Raw genomic sequence first — 20,992 nt, forward strand, 5'->3', positions numbered from 1 at the left:
TGCTTGGCTTGCTCTATTATCGACCTGCGCATTGTTTATGTGATATCCCCCGGCGCCCTGCTTTGCCCTCCCCTCCATTTTGAGTCTGTTGTTGTTGTGCTCCGTTCCCTTGAGCCTGCCCCGCCTCCCAGCTGAGCCGCCCTCCCACTACCAATATAGAGCGTCCCCTGACCCCGCAGCGCCGTGATCCACTCCTCGCTCCTGCCTTGAGTGGTCGCTCCCCTGCCTCAGCGCTGTAACGTGGTATCGTATTGGGAAACTGCACTGTGACAAAGTTTTGCTTTGCTTTTTATAGCGCCAGTATTACAATAACGTTTACATTGCTTGGCTTGCTCTGTCATCGACCTGCGCATTGTTTATGTGATATCCCCCGGCGCCCTGCTCTGCCCTCCCCTCCATTTTGAGTCTGTTGTTGTTGTGCTCCGTTCCCTTGAGTCCGCCCGCCTCCCAGCTGAGCCGCCCTCGCCACTCCCCCATCCATATATGACAGTTGTTCCCGCGTCAGCGTTCACGCGCAGCGATCGCGCCCCAGTTGCGCCGAAGGTGCGCCAAAGGTAAGCCCGTCTACGCCCGTCCGCGCCTGGACTGCGCCCAGCGCCATACCCCCTGGCCCTCGCATTGCCCAGCCCTCCCGCATTACCTACGATGCCCCCACCCTCCTAGCCCTTAACCCCGGCCGCTCCCCAACTGCGTCCAAGCCGCTCCTGGACACACCCATGGACCTTTCTCATGCTACTCCTGCAAATTCAGCGGCACCCACATCTACTCCGCTACGATCACCCCTCAGACTCCCGATCCCAACAACCTACAATGCATCTTGCTCAACACCCGTTCGGTCCACAGGCACGCCATTGACCTATGGAATCTACTAGACACCATCTCTCCGGACGTCGCCTTCCTAACAGAAACATGGATGAACGCCTCTTCCGCCCCAGACATCACCATTGCCATCCCAGAAGACTATAAGATCATACGCAAGGACCGTACCGGCCACACAGGAGGAGGAATCGCTATCGTCCACAAGAAATGCATCCACATCTCAACCAGCTCTGACGTCAATCTCGCCAACTCTGAACACCTTCACTTCCAGATCCACACCGACCCCAAAACCACACTCAGAGGCACCCTCCTTTACAGACCTCCAGGACCCCGCGCACAATTCAGTGAGGACATCACGGATTTCATCACTCCACACGCCCTCCCATCCAAAGATTACATCCTTCTGGGAGACCTCAATTTTCACCTTGAAAAGAGCAACGACCATAACTCCACCACCCTTTTGGACAACCTCGCCAACCTCGGACTTAAACAACTGGTCACTTCCCCCACCCACATCGTAGGTCACACACTCGACCCTATCTTCACCTCCAGCAACCATGTCTCCTTCAGCCACACTACGGCTCTCCTCTGGACTGACCACAGCTGCGTCCACTTTACCTACAACAAGCCCAAACCCAACAACCACCCCCAACCAACTCTGCAAAGAAACTGGAACAAAATCACCATCGACCAGATCTCCTCATCGCTTCTTCAAAAGCCCCCCGCCCACTCCTCAAACCCCGACCAAGCCGCCACCAACCTCACCCGATGGTTATCCAACAGCGCTGACATCCTAGCACCAATGAAAAAACGACAAATCAAACTTGGCAGCTAGAAAGCCTCCTGGTTCAACGACGATCTTAAGAAATCCAAGAAACTCTGCCGTTCCCTGGAGAAAGCCTGGAAAAAAGAGCCAACCACCAGCACCAAGGAAGCCTTCAAAAACGCCACTCGCACACACCACCAACTGATCCGAAAAGCCAAGAAAACCGCCTTCAAGGACCGACTAGATAGCAACGCCCACAACAGCAAGGAACTTTTCAACATCGTCAAGGAATTCACCAATCCCTCGGCCAACTCCAACGACATCACCCCCTCTCAAGCCCTCTGCGACTGCCTAGCCTCATTCTTCCACAACAAAATTGCAGACATCCACAACAGCTTCGACAACCAACCCGGAGACCAACCCACCCAACCATCTGCTGGACCTTCACCACCCTCGAACATCCTTAATGTCTGGAACCCAATCTCCACTGAGGACACTATCCGCCTGATGAACTCCATCCACTCAGGATCCCCCACAGACCCATGCCCTCACCACATCTTCAACAAAGCAGACTCCATCATAGCACCGCACCTCAGAGACGTCATCAACTGCTCCCTCAACTCTGCCACCTTCCCGGAAAGCTGGAAACACGCAGAACTCAGCGCCCTTCTGAAAAAACACACAGCGGACCCCACCGAACTCAAAAACTACCGTCCTATTTCGCTCCTTCCATTCCCGGCCAAAGTCATCGAGAAAGCCGTCAACAACCAGCTCGCCGCCTTCCTCGAAGCCAACAACTCCCTCGACTCCTCACAGTCCGGCTTCCGAGCCAAACACAGCACTGAAACCGCCCTCATCGCAGCAACAGACGACATTCGAACCCTACTGGACAATGGAGATACAGTCGCCCTCATCCTCCTCGACCTTTCCGCAGCCTTCGACACAGTCTGCCATAACACCCTTCTACAGCGCCTCAGAAACATTGGAATCCAAGGAAAAGCACTAGAATGGATCACCTCGTTCCTCTCCGGAAGAACCCAGAGAGTCCGCCTTCCACCATTCAAGTCAGAGGCCACTGAAGTCATCTGCGGCGTTCCACAAGGATCTTCACTCAGCCCCACCCTTTTCAACGTATACATGAGCCCCCTCGCGACCATCGCACGCCAACACAACCTCAACATCATCTCCTACGCGGATGACACTTAACTGATCCTATCACTCACCAATGACCCTCGCACCGCCAAAACTAACCTACACGAAGGAATGAAAGAAGTTGCCGAATGGATGAAACATAGCCGTCTGAAACTGAACTCTGATAAAACAGAAGTCCTTATCTTAGGTACCCCCCCCTCTGCATGGGACGATTCTTGGTGGCCAGAAGCCCTTGGAAAAGCACCCATCCCGACAGACCATGCACGGAACCTGGGCGTCATCCTGGATTCCTCACTTTCGATGTACAAACAAGTCAACGCCGTCTCTTCATCCTGCTTCAACATTCTTCGCATGCTCAAAAAAAACATTTCGTTGGATCCCCACCGAAACTAGGAAAACGGTCACCCACGCCCTGGTCACGAGCCGACTGGACTACGGAAACACCCTCTACGCCGGTACTACCGCTAAACTCCAGAAAAAACTCCAACGAATTCAAAACGCCTCAGCCAGGCTCATATTAGACATCCCGCGTAAAGAACATATCTCTGGTCACCTGAAAAACCTCCACTGGCTTCCTGTCAATAAGAGGATCACCTCCCGGCTCCTAACCCACGCACACAAAGCACTCTACGAAATCGGACCAGAATGCCTCAACACACGACTGTCCTTCTACTCCCCCTCCCGCCAGCTACGATCATCCAACCAAGCCCTTGCTACCGTACCTCGCATCAACAAAACCACCATGGGAGGTAGATCCTTCTCCTACCTGGCAGCTAAAACCTGGAACTCCCTTCCCACTCACCTTCGCCTTACTCAGAATCACCTAGCATTCAGAAAGCAACTTAAAACGTGGATATTTGACAAGTAATTCCCCTCCCCTCCTCAAGCGCCTTGAGACCCTCTGGGTATGTAGAGCGCTATATAAATTCTTTGACTTGACTTGACTTGACTACTTCACCTGAAATCACCGACATCGCCTGGTTCCTTCCTGGTCACTGGCTAGAGACCCAGACTCTGTCCCTTCTGCTTTCAGGTTCTTCAGATCTTTGATCCACCCTTGGATCCACCCGGACACTTTTCCTCTGGTTGCCTGCAGCACTTCTTTGCAGCTCTCCATAGAAAACGATGACGAAACCCGACACGAAAAGACACCTTTGCACCTGGCGTTCCTGGGTGAGGTAACACGAGTACTCCAGTGCTCCCGTGGGTCTTGACTCTCGAAGTGTCCTAGTTTAAAAGGGTTCCATCCGGAAGTGTCCTTAAATTGTATATTTGTAACTTCTACAATCTCCATAGAAAGTCAATGGTAACCCGCGGCTGTGTTTAGACACTGCACGCGTCTCCCATGGGCCTCCTACTTCCTAAACTTTGGTTGATTAGTGTAGCCCAGCAATTCCACAGGCCCCAGGCCTGCTTTCTAATTCTCTTGTGGTTCTTATACCACTTTCTTAGTATATGGTTTGTGAGGCCCCTAAGGCATAACGTATACTGTGCAACTTATCGTGTATTAATTGTGTGACTTGTACTGTATTTTTACCTCTGACCTCATAAAGAATGCAGAGGGGTTGTGTTTAGATTAAATGCATATATATTTGATATATACCTTGTGTGGTGTCCTTTCATTTGGTATTCAAGGGATTATAATTGGTAAAACAACTTGCTTAACTCGCCTACTGAAGTCTTAGCCTGAAGACTGCTGGTTCATGCTACCACTAGGATAGCTTTCTATAAGGTTGACTTTACAACCACCATCAATAAGGGTCGATTAGACTGGTGCAAGGTGCCCACTAGAACTAGTGGACATCATATGCCCGGCTAACTTCTCACATTGGTGTGCAGCGGTTGGGATAAGAGCTTGCAATTGTTTTACCAAATAATCTCAAGATATCAACTGAAAGATCATATCAAGGTACCTGTAAGTACATATAAATCAAGTCTGATATATACATAAGTTCTACTGAACTTAGTAGTTGTAGGTGGTAAGGGCTTAGCACACCCTGACTACAACTCCTAGTGAGGTTATAGTAGGAAAACAAGTAGTGTAGGTAGGTGCACAAACCACACCTCACTTGCAATGTCCTTGGAAACAGGGCCTAGTGGACCTCTGCAAGAAGACAACTAAAGGTTGCCTTCTAAGTATGATTCATTCACTTTTCAAGAATTGAGAAGCCTGTGTGCAGTCAGAAAGTTAAGACAAGGACAGAGTCCAACCTTGAACCACCTGGTAGATATCTTAGTGGCTCATGATGTAGAGAATGCATCAGACCCAGGTGGCAAGGTAGCAGAGAGGGGGGGGGGGGCATCCATCAACAGAGGAGAATACAACTGGGGAGGATCCAGTGGTCTCTGATGATGATGTGGGTGATGACCAGGATGAGGCTGATGAACCTGACCTGGGCAACTCAGGACTATCTGGAGGTGGAGAGGGCCAAGGTAGGCCTCCCTCTAACCTTCCAAATAGGCCTAATAGTGGAAACAGAAGGCGCAGATCACTTTCCAGTGGTTCTGAGCATTCTGATTCCTCAGTGGGGTCCAATGCCTCTGCTCAGAGGAGGATGGCCTCCCCTCAGAGGAGAGAGCATAAAGCTAGAAGGAAAGAGGTCAAGCTGAGGATCAAGAGGCAAGAAGTTGCCCTTGCAAAAGAGACACTAGCATTGAAAGAGAGAAGAAATTGTGTGGGCTATAGCCCACTGGTGGCAGCAACAATCCTAGTGGTAGGGAAAGGTCTCATGACCATAGGAACCTAAACAAGATTGCCCCCTATCAGATTGGGGATAACATCCACAAATTGATAACTGCTTTAGAGAGGGCCTGCAAAGTACAGAAGGTACCCAGGGAGCAGTGGGCAGTAATCTTGGTGCTCTCATTTGCAGACAAAGGTAGAGATAAGCTCCTCACTGTCAGAGAAGAGGTGACAACTACACAGTTCTGAAGAGTGCTCTGATAGATAGGTTTGGCTTAACCACCGAGCAGTATAGTTTGCTGTTCAGAGACACCCAGAAGACACAGACTCAGGACTGGACTGACTTTGTAGATTGTGCTACTAAGGCTCTGGAGGGCTGGTTACTGGGCAGCAGAGTACAAGACTTTACAGGATTGTATAATTTGATTATGAGGGAGCAGATTCTTAATAATTGTCAAAACCAGATTCTACGTCAGCACCTGGTGGACTCTGAGCTGACCTCTCCCTAAGAATTGGGAAAGAAGGCAGACAAATGGGTCTGAACCAGGGTGAGGCCTAAAAATCTCCGTGTGACCAGAAGAAAGATTCTACCAAACCACAAGAGAAAGGTGGGGATAAATCTAAGGACAAATCCACTACAGGGCCCAAAAAATCCTCTGAGGGGGGTGGAACCCAAACTCCTTCCTCTAATGTTAAGAAACCTTATTGCCTTAGATGTAAGCAACCTGGCCACTGGAAAACTGACAGCAGTTGCACAAAAGCCAACAATAAGGAGAATATACCTCCAAGTAATACTCTAACACCTCCTGATACTACTAGTAGTAATCCCCCAGGTGGTGGGAGTGCCCCCAAAAATTTGGGTGGGTATACTTGGGGAACTCAGGTGGACTCTGGCCTAACCAGGTCCCCTACCACAGCAACTCTAGTCTACGAGGGTGGCATGGGGTTTGCCAACTTCACTGCTTGTCCCAATACCTTGGGACTTTGACAGGAGCCCCATATCAATCATCAGACAGTTGTGGCCTATAGGGACACAGGGGCTAGTATCACCATGCTCACTGAGAACCTAGTACCCTCAGAACAACTGTTACCTGGGTTTAGCTACCAGGTGGTCAATATTGATGGAGTGCAGACAGATCATGCCATGGCAGTAGTAAATCTCAGCTGGGGAGGTGTCACTGGCCCAAAGAGAGTGGCAGTGTCTACAAACTTGCCTGTAGATTGCTTACTAGGCAATGATCTAAAGATCTCAGCCTGGGCTGAGATAGAGAAACAGGCCCGTTCCAAGATGATAGGCCTACCTGAAAAAGTTGATAGGGCTGTGATGGTCACAGTCCAAACCCAAACAGATAATTGTGTTGTGAAGCCTGAAACTATGGATCACTCCACAAAGACAGAGAGCATCGGGGCGGAAGAAAAGTCTCCCTCCTACCAGACTTTAGGTGAAGGTCAGCCTCCTCAGGGAACTGACCCTACCGCTTGTGAAGGAACTGCCCCAGAGGTAGTCAGGCCTGGCCTGGCAGAGCTCCTGATGTCAGAGGACCCTTCCAAGGTGGTACCCAGTCTGGAGCAGGTAACCTGCCCCTCTCTACCCTGCCTCAATCAGCCCAGGGCTGTAGAGGTCAGGGAGGTCAGTGGACCCCAAAGGGCCCCCTGTTCAAAGGAACCCCCCCCCCCCATCAGCAGCTTAGGGGCACGCAGTCTAGCAGCCTTAGCCAGGTGAAAACTCCTAAGCACTCTGAGGGATCTCCCTTACCCTTGTGTAGGAATCTCCCCCAGATGGACTCTGTTGGACAGAGGCAAACCTGGGACCCAGTGGTCCCAAACCTGACCTGTCCCTCCAGTGGTCCAACCAAAGGGACGCAACCTCCAGCTGTAGGTAGCCAAAGGTTAACCCTGAGAGCACAGTGCAACTTAGTCATGGAAAGAAAGGCATACATGGTGGATAGTGATTAGAGGAAGCTGAGCCTAACCTTAGTTGAGCCTCACTTCAGTACTCCATCCCAGCACCAGCCTTTTACTTTGCCAAAACACCACATAGGAAGGAATTCCCAATGGTGGAGACCCTCCGATACCCTTAGGGTGAGGGATTGCTTAGTGGAACATAAGACATGGGGTAACCATGCTAGTGCAGGTACTTCCTTATATGGCCACTTAGTCAATATAGGCTTACCTGGACAAGGGTAGCCTTATCTACTTTCGTTTGGGGGGGGTTGTGTAGGAAGGTGGAATCTGACTATATGGTTACCCCCACTTTTTTCCTGGTGTTTTGCTGGTTTTCGACTTACTTGGCCTGGGACCCCGCTATTCAAGGCCTCCAGACTATCTGCTTTCTCTATAAAAATGGACTCCATGTACTTTAGGTACATACCAGATCGGTTACTGGGTCACCCTTGTGAGCCTCTGTATAGTGTACCATAGGTACCCAGGGCATAGGTGTTCCCTAGGTCTACCAGGGGCTGTGGCATGTATTGTGCCACCCCTGATTTGCCTTCCAAACTGACACCACAGGTCTGTTCACACAGCCTGGGTAAGGTGGTGTAATCACCCCTTACCTAGATATAGCATACCTATATCTACCGTTGCATATAGACACATATACACCTATAAGTCACCCCTATGGTAGGCATCGACAATCCTGGAGGCAGAGTGCTTGGTTGTATGTGAGAGGGTGCCCTAGCATGAGCTGAGCCCCTCTGCAGCTTTCGGAACCATCACCTTATAGCTGTTCGATGATATAGCCATACCATATACTCTTAAGTGCATTATAATCCTCGCAGTTAATGCTAACTCTGGTTTGGCTTTATCAAAACATGTCGTGTAAGGTGTCAAACACTTTGGAATACTACCCCCCACCCCAGTCCTGGTGGCAGGGGTAGCATTCCACCCTTCTAGAGGGAGAAGACATGTAGTTACAGGTTTACCCGGTTAAAGTTAAACAGAACCTCAGCATCACAAAATGGATGCTGCTGCCACAGACACGAGTCTGACCTCCTGTTGCTGGTCAAACTCCAGCAGGGGAGGCCTGGACAATAGGTTTCCTGTCCAGGGAGGTGCTGGCACTTCCCCAGACAGGGGTTTTGTGTATTGGGGCAGGGAGGGCTGCATTCAGTGAATGCTTCCAGACACTGCCTGGGGCACACAAGGTGCTCCATGTATAGCCCAGTTCAAACCGGTTGCTGGGGCACACAGCCCCAGCTCTGGTACGAAACTGGACTATGGGAAAGGGGTGTAACCACCCCCTTCTCAGGTCCACCCATAGGAGGGACCTAGCCAGGTAGTCCAACCCCCATCCTTAGTATAAGTATAGGAGCTGTGTCCCTAGGACTTTAGATTACCCTGGACGAATCTTTGAAAGACATATCCTGGACCTTCGACATTCCATTTTGACTGGAAGACGGAAGATATCTCCCTTGTGGTCAAGGAGTGACCACCCTGTGCATACAGGCACCAACAGCATCTTTGCTGGTCTGCAGTTTCAAGGCTCCTGTCGGATCCTGAATACTCTGCGACACAGGACCTGGACTTCCAGACTTCTCTGACCCGACTCACATCCACAGCAAAGCAGAGACACGTGGCGGACACGAGAGACGTGGGACCTGAACTCCTGGACCTTCTGCATTTTGCTACCTGCACTCCTTTCCTGAAGCCTCAGTAAGTTGTGCATTGGGGTACGAGAAGCCCCAGCCCGAGCACCATTTGCACCGAAGTCCAGGCCCCCATACTCCGCGAGTGTCCAGTGGGCCCCGCCTTTGCATTTGAGCTCGACATGACTTCCCGGTTCCTTGACCGTTCTCTAGTGAGCCCCCTGAAGACCTTTCTTTGAACTTAACTTGCATTCCTGGTTGCTCCAGCTTCCCTGAAAAGGAGAAGCGCCACAGACCTTGCTGGTCTGCAACCGAGCCAATCTCGACATCCTGCGTGGGTTGCGGTTGCCAAGGCTTGTTGGGTCCAATCCGGATACCGACACCGCAGTCAACTAGATCCGTCCTGGGACAGCTCGAATCCAGCGCCTGGTCATCGTCGATGCCTTCTGGACCTCGTGGCGGAAGAGACAAGTATGACTACTTCACCTGAAATCACCCAACATCGCCTGGTTCCTTCCTGGTCACTGGCTAGTGACCCAGACTCCTTCCCTTCTGCTTTCAGGTTCTTCAGATCTTCGATCCACCCTTGGATCCACCCGGGCACTTTTCCTCTGGTTGCCTGCAGCACTTTTTTGCAACTCTCCATAGAAAACGACGACGAAACCCGACACGAAAAGACACCTATGCACCCGGCTTCCCTTGGTGAGGTAACACGAGTACTCCGGTGCTCCCATGGATCTTGACTCCCGAAGTGTCGTAGTTTAAAAGGGTTCCATCCTAGTCCATCCGGTTGTGTCCTTAAATTGTATATTTGTAACTTCTACGATCTCCATAGAAAGTCAATGGTAAGTGGTTAGACACTGCAGGCGTCTCCCGTGGGCCTCCTACTTCCTAACCTTTGGTCGATTAGTGTAGCCCAGGGATTCCACAGGCCCCAGGCCTGCTTTCTAATTCTCTCGTGGTTCGTATACCACTTTCTTAGTATATGGTTTGTGAGGCCCCAAGGGCATAACGTACACTGTGCAACTTATCGTATATTAATTGTGTGACTTGTATTGTATTTTTACCTCTGACCTCATAAAGAGTGCAGAGGGGTTGTGTTTAGATTAAATACATATATATTTGATATATACCTTGTGTGATGTCCTTTCATTTGGTATTCAAGGGATTATAATTGGTAAAACAACTTGCTTAACTCGCCTACTGAAGTCTTAGCCTGAAGACTGCTGGTTCACGCTACCACTAGGATAGCTTTCTATAAGGTTGACTTTACAACCACCATCAATAAGGGTCGATTACACTGGTGCAAGGTGCCCACTAGAACTAGTGGACATCATACGCCAGGCTAACTTCTCACACTAATGATGGCAATAAATTCATAGAAAAAATTGAAGGATTCAGATTGACATAGGAGTTCAGGTTTTAGGTTGTATTTTGTTTGAGAGAAAAGTGTAAATTGGAAGTTAAACAATATTTTTGATTTCTTCAGAGGATCCCCGAGATGTGTATTGGCTGGCTCAGTGCCTCTACCTGACTGCTCAGTATCACAGAGCAGCACATGCCATCCGGTCACGGAAACTAGATAAAGTAAGTTGTTTCCCTCTCATTTTTTGTCTGCATCACATAAGAATACAACGTGATTGTGTCCATTTGTAAGAGCATTGCAGTACTAATTCAACACACACATGCACATTATATTGGATTTTTGTAGGGGCATACAACCATGGCCAATTGGCTTTAGAAAGATAGCGCTTCGAAGTTATCCTTTGTATTTTTGATGTCTAGGCAGTAAGTTTGCTCCCTTGATCACATGTGTGATCAAGGGCGCCTGAGCCCGAAACGCGTCATCTGTTGACTGCTGCTGAAGGTTGAAATAAAACAACATCTTGCCTGACAAAGAAGTGGTTCGCTTCTCCTTCTTCGCCGCCGAGGCTTTGGTGGAAGTGGTTGGAGTTTTTTGCTTGCGATTGGAAATTTACGGAAGTCCGACTTTCTTCCGTAGTGGTTGAAGTGGTTGGAGTTTTTTGCTTGCGATATATATATATATATATATCCATGCTTGGTAAAGGCATATGTTGTAAAAGCATATGCGTTCTAAAAAAATGTGGGGTAAAAAATGCGCTCTGTCGTACAACCCACTTTACATCACCAGTGGCGGAGACAGAAATCCAAAACAGTTGACCTCAACGATTACAATATCGACAGTGAAGCGGTTACAAATATTTTAAATATAAGGCTTCACTGCACACACCCAGACATTCTGAAGACTGAGGATTGGTATCTGTCAACTCATTCCGCTAACCACTGACATGTCAACTAACTTTAACTCTCTTCCTCCCACCCACCCTAAGCCATCACGGGGAGGGGCGTGTATACTGCCTGCAGGACACTTGGGATCTGATTTCATCCTCAATTTCTCGGACTGTCCGGTCACATGAGTGCTTTGCACTTTAAGCCTGCGACCCTTGAAGAGATACATAGATAACATAAATTGACTGCCCATTAATTACAGTTGTAAAGTTGTAACATTGCTTAACATCCTTCACCAGTTCTAGTATTAGTGAGGCATATAACACAGTCGATAAATGTAGAGGTGTGTATTAGTCACTCATGTGACTATGAAACCAAAACCAGAAATAAACGATTCAAATAAGTTTCGGACAGTGAAAACCACACCAGGTTCATGCCAAGACCTTTATAATCCCTTATTCATGTGTTCTACTTCCTATGTTGGTTAGTTTAAGGACTAAATTAAAAATCCACAGCGTATTCCCAGTTACTTCTGCCAGAAACCGTTGTCTACCTTGAGTCACATGATCTGACAATAAATACTGAACCTGTTAGAGATGTTGTGCCGTTTCTTTATCAAGGTCACGAGGGATCTTTCCTTCAGTGTTCTGATTCACAGAAGCAGCATTTTCACCCTCTGACCTTTTTTTTCTCTGACAGAAGTAATAGAGACTGTTGCTCCTCCACCCTTCTTCCTTTTCAAACACATCACATTTGTTTTCAGTCTTATCACTCCATTACAAGCATTTTGTTTTTGGAAGATGTAGTCTTTTATCTGGTTGTTTCTATTGATAAACTATTGATCCCAAGTGACCAGGTCCAACCTGCAAGCAATGAATGATTTCTACTAAAATTATAGAGAGAAACTTTGAAAATATTGCAATAGGATATAAAACAGTCAATTTGTTGATATCACAGGTTTTACAAACATTGATCCAAACCAGGTTTTGCTCATCAACGAGCACTGCTTAGGTTTGATGAGCTTCCTCTAACTGATTTGTAAAATCTATAACTGGAATAATATTCATATGCTTTCTCATCTGATGGCTGCACGTTCTTGGCATTTTGTATGTGCTGATTATATCATTCACGTGTGTGTTGGCTTATAAAGAATTTCTGTGCAGCAATTTTGCATGGACTACTCTGAAGCATTCCAATCCCTTTTTCATCTCATTAGATAGGCCTCGATATGAATGTTTGGCATAGTGCTTTCTGTGAAGCAAATAAACATGTGACATATGTGCATGCAAAAGTGTAATTATGCATCTTTCATGCAAAAATCTATTCTACAGTGTGCTACCAGGGTGAGCCACAAATATCACTAAATGAGCTTGTGTTTAACCTTCTAGTACCTTTGCACAACAGCAGTAAAGCTTAACTTAGTGGCAATGTGTAAAGTATTTGTGCAGCACACAAGCCGTATTAAAGTGGAAGAACAAACATAGGGAAAATCCCATTCAAATTTAGAAAAATAGAGGAAAGTAAAAAAAGTTTTACACCAAAATGACAAAGATCAGTAAAACTGGAGCTAAGTATAGTGCCTAAAATCACAAAGTGCCTCTCACGGTTATCTTATTGTGCGAGACCTGGTCAAAGTCACACGTTCAGGCCAACTGAGATGGAGTGTGTGCCAGATACAGGGACCAGCTTAGTTCAGCTGAAAAAGTTGCCTTCTAAAGGCCAGCATACAGAGTTCCGTAAGAGATGGAAGAGGCTGCAAGGAGAGCACTGCAGTTGGTTGTCGCTGTGGGGCAAAGAGCAGGCTCGGTTTTGCAGACAGTCGTCTCTGTAGCACAAAGATCTTGATGGGCGTTGCGGTCAGTCGTTGCTGAAGATTCACGTTGGCAGTGACCGCCCGCTGTCGATACTATAGCAAGAAGTGAAGCTCGCGCATTGCCAGTCATCCCTGGCAGTCGCTGTAGCACAAACAGTCAGGTTCACCGGCGCTGCACGTTGACAAGTGGCAAGATGTTGGCGCGAATGGGCCCTTTCCTGGTCAGGAAGAATCCAGAACTTCAGGATTTCTCTTTTTCTTTTCTTTTCTTTTAGGAGGAGCTCAAATGATACCCCACAAAGGGTCAACATCCATTTTCACATGTTTGTACTTTCTTAAAGCTGTCTTCAATCTCCACTTTGACTTTTGAAACACATTTGCATTCGTGACACTAAGGGTTTATTTCCTGCTTACACAAATCAACTTCACAAGACCACTATCCTATTGCTTTGGCATTGTGTACAAGGCCTACATGTAGGTTGTGCAAATGTGTTTGTTACTTACGACCATATGGCGGCACAGCTTTCTGTAGAATACAAACAGTGGCAGCTCGATCACAATCTCGGCCCAAGGAAAGGATGCCTTTTATATATATAAATATCTGTTTCCACGCATAGCCGAGAAGGCACCCCTGATGACTTCAAGAGGTCCCTATATTCAGAAGCTTTCGCCCACCAGCTGACTGACCTCTCCGCAAGGGGTGTCCAGCTTGTGACCTAGGCGAGGTCCTACATTCTTACCCACCAAGTAATGGAGTTGGATCATACAGTAGGGGGTTTCCTGGCAGAACATACACACGCACACGCGCAGCCCCCCCCCCCCCTATCCACGTAGGTTAGGGTTTTTGGTAGTAAGAGTAGAATTGTTATATTATTTTATATGCTTGCATATTTACCTTGTTTTAGCATGAGGGTGTAACCTTTCGTTCTGTTCACTGTCCTGACGCTTATGATAACTTTAATCTGCTTCTGTCTTTTGATCATTGCAGCACATATTTTCTATACAAAAATCACTTTGGTTGAATAAACAATGAAAACATCCCTCTCTGTATTCTTTGTATATTTTTCTGAGCAAACAGAAGCAGGAGTGCATGAGCGAAAGATTTTAGGTCTGTCATCATTGTTCCTGAGGGAAAAGGGTTGTCGTTTTTACAGGTTTCCTGTTCGATCCTATTCACCCCACTCCAATCCACCACACCTCAATACAATTCACCACACCTCAGTGCAATCCACCCCACCCAATCCACCTCACCCCACTCCAAACCACCCCCTCCTATCCCCCTCACCCCACACCAATTCAAACCCACTCACCCATCCCTATCCAACCCCACTCACCCCATCCCTATCCAACCCCACTCACCCCATCCCTATCCAACCCAACCTACTGCCTTCCAATCCACCCAATTGTACTCCAATCCAACAAACTCTACTCTAATCCAATCCACCACACAATTCCAATCCACCCCACCCCAGGTCAGTCCACTCCATTCTACCGCAATCCAGTTCACTCCCTGTCTAAGTTAGGGGGCTCATGGTGGCACTGTGAGCTTGCTGGTCTAAGGGACAACATATCCTGTGGGGCTACACAGAATCAGTCTGGCATCATCCCAAAGCTTGTTGTCCACAAACGCGCAGTTCCTACTGATTAGTAGATACTACACGACACAACCCACCCCTCTCCAATTAATCAACCTCATTCCAGTCCAACCCAACGTACTCCAATCCAACCCACCCCACTCTAATCGAACCCACGCCACTCTAATCCACCCCATTCAGATCCAACCCACTCCAATCCAATTTAATCCAACCCAACACATTCCAATCCTACCAACCCCCACTCCAATCCAAACCAATCCACCCATGCAAATCCATTCCACCCCACTCCAATCCAGTCCACTGCAACCCAATCCACCCACATCACCCCAATCCATCCCACTAAATCTGATCCATTTTAATCCACCTCAGTCCAATCCAATCCAGTCCACCATAATCCACTTCACTTCAAGCAACTTTAATGCACCCCACTCAATCCAATCCGCACCACTCCACGCAAATCCAATCCACACCAGTCCAGTCCAACCAATCCACTCCACTCAAATCCAGTCCACTTAAATCCAGTCCACTTCACTCCAATCCATCCCAATCCAACCCACCCAGCTTTAATCCACCCCGCTTGCTTTAATCCACTCCGTTTTCATCTAATCCACCCTACTCAATCCAGTCTACCCCACTCAATCCAAACATCTTATAGTAACTGGTAAGGCCCAGGAAGGCCCTCAACTAAGTCTGAGTTTTAGGGGGTTCCCAGGGCAGGATGGTCTCAGGCTTGGCACGGAGAACCTGCACAATGCCTCCACCCATTAGGTGTCCCATGTACACCATCCAAACCCTATCCTGTCTAGCACCTGCTGGCCTTGATCGTTAAGCCTGGCTGCTGCAGAGTCTAAGCCACCTCCTAGAGATTGTCTAGGTGGTCCTCACAGCGGGAGCTGTTGGCAGCTATGTCATCCAGGTAGGCAGCACTGAATGCCTCCTTTCCCAGCTAAGACACTGCTAACCAACCTTTGAATGGTGGAAGGGGTATTTTTCAATCCAGAGGGCATCATACGAAATTGGAAGTGGCCCTCTGGGGTTGAAAATGCTTTCTACTTTTTTGTCCCCCTCACTAACAGCAATCGTTCAGTACCCGGATGTCAAGACAAAGGTTCTAAGCAACTTGGCAGCTCCCAAACTGTCGATAAGCTTGGGATGGGGTGAGCGTTAGTCTTGGTGACTGAGTTGGGCCTCCCTGTAATCCATGCAGAACCTGAATTCTGAGGTGGTGCCCCGTGGGGGTGGCACTTAGGAACACTACAGGGCCGGACCAGGGACTACTGGAGTACTCAACATTTCAAGACCTGGCTGTTCGAGCAGTAGCGAATCATGCCCCCCCCCCCCCCCCTACCCTCCCAGCGCCTTGAGACCCTAGCGGGTGAGTAGCGCGCTTTACAAATTTGCTTGATTGATTGATTGAATCACCCCCAATGCCATCATTTTGGAAACTTCCTCTTTAATGCAAGCCCTCACTTTTTCTGACAACTTGTAAATTTTGTTTTTCACATGTATATTGTCTCCAGAATTAATATCATCGATACACAGGTGTGCTAGCCAAGGAGTGAGGGAGAATAGGGTGGCAAACTGTTCCAGCAACTGGCATCAGTACCTCTGCTATTCTGGGGTCCGAGTAGGTGAGAAGTTGACACTTTATTGACCCATCTTACTCCTCGGAGGATAAGACATTGTAGAGAGGTTCATTCCCCTCTTCCACCCCATCATCTGTCCTCAGGAGGATGGTGACCTCGGACCTATGACACGTAGGTGACCTCACTTGTTCGCTCTTTCAACTCATAGGGCCCAGGCATGTGGTTTTGGAGGGCTGTGGGTTCCAAAGGCTCCATAACCCTCACTGTTTTGGCCAGGTTGAAACTAGACCAAGGTGGATCTCTCATCGTACTAGTGCTTCATGACTTGTTGGCTGGTGTCTAAGTTCTTGGAAGCCTTTATCAAGAATGTGTGAATTTTGGTTTTTTAAGGCCAACGTGTTGCTGACTACATCTGGAAAGGCTTCTTGGCAGCTTACACCCGCCCCTCTTTCTCCAGCCTGAGAAGTCTCCTAACCATAGAGTAGTTCAAATGGGCTAAGCCCAACTCCCTTCTGTAGTACCTCCATGTAGGCAAAGGACAGACATCGTAAGAGAACATCCCACTTCCGCCTCAAGGGCTCAGGTAGGCCCACAGTCATGCCCTTGAGGATCTTGCAGAACCTCTCAACAAGCCCATTTGTTTGTGGGTGATAGGACATGGATAACTTGTAGGTTAGCCCACTCTCATCCCACATGGACTTGGTGTACGCTGCCATGAAGTTGGTGCCCTTGTCAGACACCACTTCTCTAGGGATTCCCACACTGGTTGCCCAAGGCACAGGAATCTATATAGGAGTACATTCTCCCAATAGATGAGATGATCTCCAGAGGTGTCATTAGCTGCCTAGACCTTAGCCTGCTTCCAGGCCCTCTAGAGTTAGACACACTTCTGTGCCTCAATGTGCCATCAAGCAAGTTCAGGCAGGACTCTCGAGCAGAAGTGTCTTCTCTGGTAGGCTCCAGGGCAGCCTCCTTAGGCACCCCTTCAGACCGGTCTGCACGAGTTTTAGGGGATGGTTTCCTGTGCCCCTTGTCCGTCCTCCCTACTGTGGTCCAAATCAGTCTGGGGGCACCGCAGGCTAATGTGAAGTCCTTTGTGTGGATTCTGAGACCAGTTTCCCCATGTGTAAAGGAGAGAGCACAAGCACTTTGCCACTGGTTAGCGGTGGTAAAGTGCGCAAAGTCCTAAGGCCCAAAAAAATAAATAAAAATTAGCAAAACGGGAGGAATGAAGGCAAAAAGTTTGGGAGCCCACCCGCCAAGGCTGATGGGTCGAACACTGACCTATGCAACATCTTCGCCAGCACACCACCATGTAGGGGGCTTCTACTTTTTTCTATGCATGAACCTTTGCCATTCTCCTTGCTTCCATCAACTGGTTCCGAGAAAACGCAGGGTTAAATCGAGACTCTATTGTATTTTACTACCACTTACTAATAGGGAATATGTACATATTTTTTGTAAAATTAAATGTGTGGAGTATTATGGGTTGATTTGACTGTTTGTGTTCACTTTGGATAACACATTTTGAAAGCAGTAACATCTATTCATCGTTCAGCCATTTCCACGTGGTGTTCAACGCTTTACAGTATGCAGTTTTTTTTACAAGTGTTCACACTTTGATGTTTGATTCAGAACTTTTTTTCTCTTTCTTTAGATAGATGAAGCATGTCGATACCTAGCTGCCCGTTGTCATGTGAGTACTGATTCGGGTTCTAAAAATTAAATCAGCAGAAGGCCTTTTAAGAGTACACTGTTTTTCTCGGAAAAGGGCATGCAACAAAAATTATGGTGGTGTGAGGTTAAAAGTTTGTCCTTTCTTGTATTCACTATGTTACATGGCCCATGCCAGTGATCTGGTGTTTTGTAAGGAGATGACGATTTTTACACACATGAGATTGTTATGTTTATATTTAGGACCCTAATTCAATATTCCCGATTTATGCCCTTGTGAGGTTATAATCAATAATATCCTGATAAAGGCATAAGAATCGGATCCATATTCAGTAATAGCCCGTGCAGTCCATAGCACAGCACGGCTACTCCCATCGACTCCTAGAAAGCACAACGCGTTCTTTAAACAAACCAAGCCTCCAGCAGCCTGGGAAATTCCCCCCTGCTTTTGTTTTGATTTGAACAAGAACTCCTGAAGTCCGGCAAGAACTGTTAGTTCTTAGTGACGTCTTATGTCCAACCTTACGTCAAACCCGGCACCTTCCAGGTATAAAATACCAACAGTTGCCTTAAGCAAACACACAGTGGTTTGGAGCAGAGCGGACGTCTACTTGCCCGAGAGCCCAGCTGATGCGAGAGCCCACGGAAAGCCGCCTCGCCCGTTTTGACGCACTGAGAGAGAAGCTGTCTTTTTCTCCAGCCGAGAAAATCCAGCTCCGGTGTTTCCAGCCTACTCTTGTGGGTGGCTGGGATATCAAGTCCTGAGGAAAGAGATACCAGACCTCCCACATTCTATTACCAAGGTACGGAGGTGACTAAACCCTTAAGAGAATTCTTGATGCTGATCCTTGACAAAACTAATCTTAACCAACTTAACTTAAACTGCTACTTACTTACTCCTTCCCAAGTATTAGGTTTAGGTCAGGTACACCGGGGTAGGCGTAGTTAGAAGCACCAGTTGAGTACGTTAGTCAATGTTTTTATATATGTATATTTTATCTATTTTAAGTACTATATGGCTAAGAAACCATATCAATGCTTTTACAGTATTATTTCATAATACTACTTTTACTGTACGCACTTTACTTTATAATGAGTATTGCAACTGTGGCAATTCATTTCTCTTGCATGAGAAGGAAGACTGCTCAATAAATAACATCAATTTTATTGAAAACGCTCGTCTCTCTATTTCTCTGCATTCTGGTGGAACTAAGCATGCACGATTGACTGAGTGAAATAGCTGCCTATTGTTTTCACACGACTCTAGAGATGTACTCTTATTCTGAGGGAGCAAAGTTGTCATGTTTATGCGGTTGTCAGAAACTGAATCCCTTCTTGTCTGAGCCAGGGAAGTTAACCCCTCCCTATTCATTCAAGAAAGTTTCTAGTGACCTCTGAGCTTGCTGGCGCAAACCTGAATTAAGTTTAACATAGTCAGTAGAGACCTAGATAACTTCAGTCCTACGTCTACACTGCTGTTTATGTTATTCCAATGCGCAGAGCCTATTGGGAAAATAGGAACTACACTACAAGATTAAGAACGTGATTTGTTGTGTGTGCGTGGGAGGAAAGGAGTTTAGAATGCAGCTGATCTCTTGGTTGGGTACGAACAGACCGTAGGGGGCATGGATGCATAGAGGTTGCTAAAGAGTCCTATGCTTACAAGAGAAAGGTAGGGGAAGTTGATTAGATGCTGCAGAGGACACTGCAATACAAAAGGGGATGGATTAAACCCAGATCTGTTGACTGGGTGTGAGTGCTGGATTGGTTCAGATGCTCCTTCCATCACCACCCCCTTTTGTACCGCTTTGTTCGCCATAAGTTGGCAGGGTATGCTCAGACGTGAGTCCCTTGCTCACTTTGCCACTGGATTCAAGCAAGCCGGGCTGAAGACGGCTGAAATGCCAGAAACCGGTCCTCGGAAGCTTGTTTCCGGTCCAGGGAAGGCATGGCTTTGCAGTTCGGGCTGGACTGTTCTCATGAGGCACAGGGTCAGACTGATTTGCATATGGTCATGTCTGAACTGGGGTGGCAGAGTGGGCTAAAGAACGGTGATGGATTAAACCCAGATCTGTTGACTGGGTGAGAGTGTTTGATTGGTTCAGATGCTCCGTCCATCACCACCCCCTTTTGTACCGCTTTGTTCGCCATAAGTTGGCAGGGTATGCTCAGACGTGAGTCCCTTGCTCACTTTGCCACTGGATTCAAGCAAGCCGGGCTGAAGACGGCTGAAATGCCAGAAACCGGTCCTCGGAAGCTTGTTTCCGGTCCAGGGAAAACATGGCTTTGCAGTTCGGGCTGGACTGTTCTCATGAGGCACAGGGTCAGACTGATTTGCATATGGTCATGTCTGAACTGGGGTGGCAGAGTGGGCTAAAGAACGGTGATGGATTAAACCCAGATCTGTTGACTGGGTGTGAGTGTTTGATTGGTTCAGATGCTCCGTCCATCACCACCCCCTTTTGTACCGCTTTGTTCGCCATAAGTTGGCAGGGTATGCTCAGATGTGAGTACCTTGCTCACTTTGCCACTGGATTCAAGCAAGCCGGGCTGAAGACGGCTGAAATGCCAGAAACCGGTCCTCAGAAGCTTGTTTCCGGTCCAGGGAAGGCATGGCTTGGCAGTTCGGGCTCGACTGTTCCCATGAGGCACAGGGTCAGACTGATTTGCATATGGCCATGTCTGAACTGGGGTGGCAGAGTGGGCTAAAGAACGGTGATGGATTAAACACAGATCTGTTGACTGGGTGTGAGTGTTTGATTGGTTCAGATGCTCCGTCCATCACCACCCCCTTTTGTACCGCCGAGGACACTGGGCATACAATGGCGCGCTTGTTGTTCACTTTGTGGAAGCAGAAGATTCACCCCTTGTTGTCTAGATCAGGAATAGTTTCCTTGATGCGTGCGTTTTGGTGTGCGTTGGACAAGCAATCTCATTAGCAGGTGATGCAGTGCATGGAGGAAGTTTGTGTGGGCTTGGCAATTTGATTCAAATAGATATAGGCAACACTGATGACCAGGTCATCTGACAAGCACAGGCAGAAAGGCCTTAATTTAACACATTAGTG

General features: G+C 47.9%; 1 protein-coding gene across 1 annotated transcript in view; it reads left to right on the plus strand.

Moving 5' to 3' along the window:
- Positions 1-20,992, plus strand: part of CDC16 (cell division cycle 16) — a 148,468-nt gene that overhangs the window by 15,582 nt on the left and 111,894 nt on the right. Inside the window, exons 3-4 of the mRNA XM_086934581.1 lie at positions 10,497-10,594; positions 17,909-17,947. Of these exons, the coding sequence (XP_086790707.1) occupies positions 10,497-10,594; positions 17,909-17,947 (137 nt within the window). The remainder of the gene's footprint in view (positions 1-10,496; positions 10,595-17,908; positions 17,948-20,992) is intronic.

Source organism: Lissotriton vulgaris, chromosome 8, assembly GCF_964263255.1.
Source record: "Lissotriton vulgaris chromosome 8, aLisVul1.2, whole genome shotgun sequence".
NCBI classification, from domain to species: Eukaryota; Metazoa; Chordata; class Amphibia; order Caudata; family Salamandridae; genus Lissotriton; species Lissotriton vulgaris.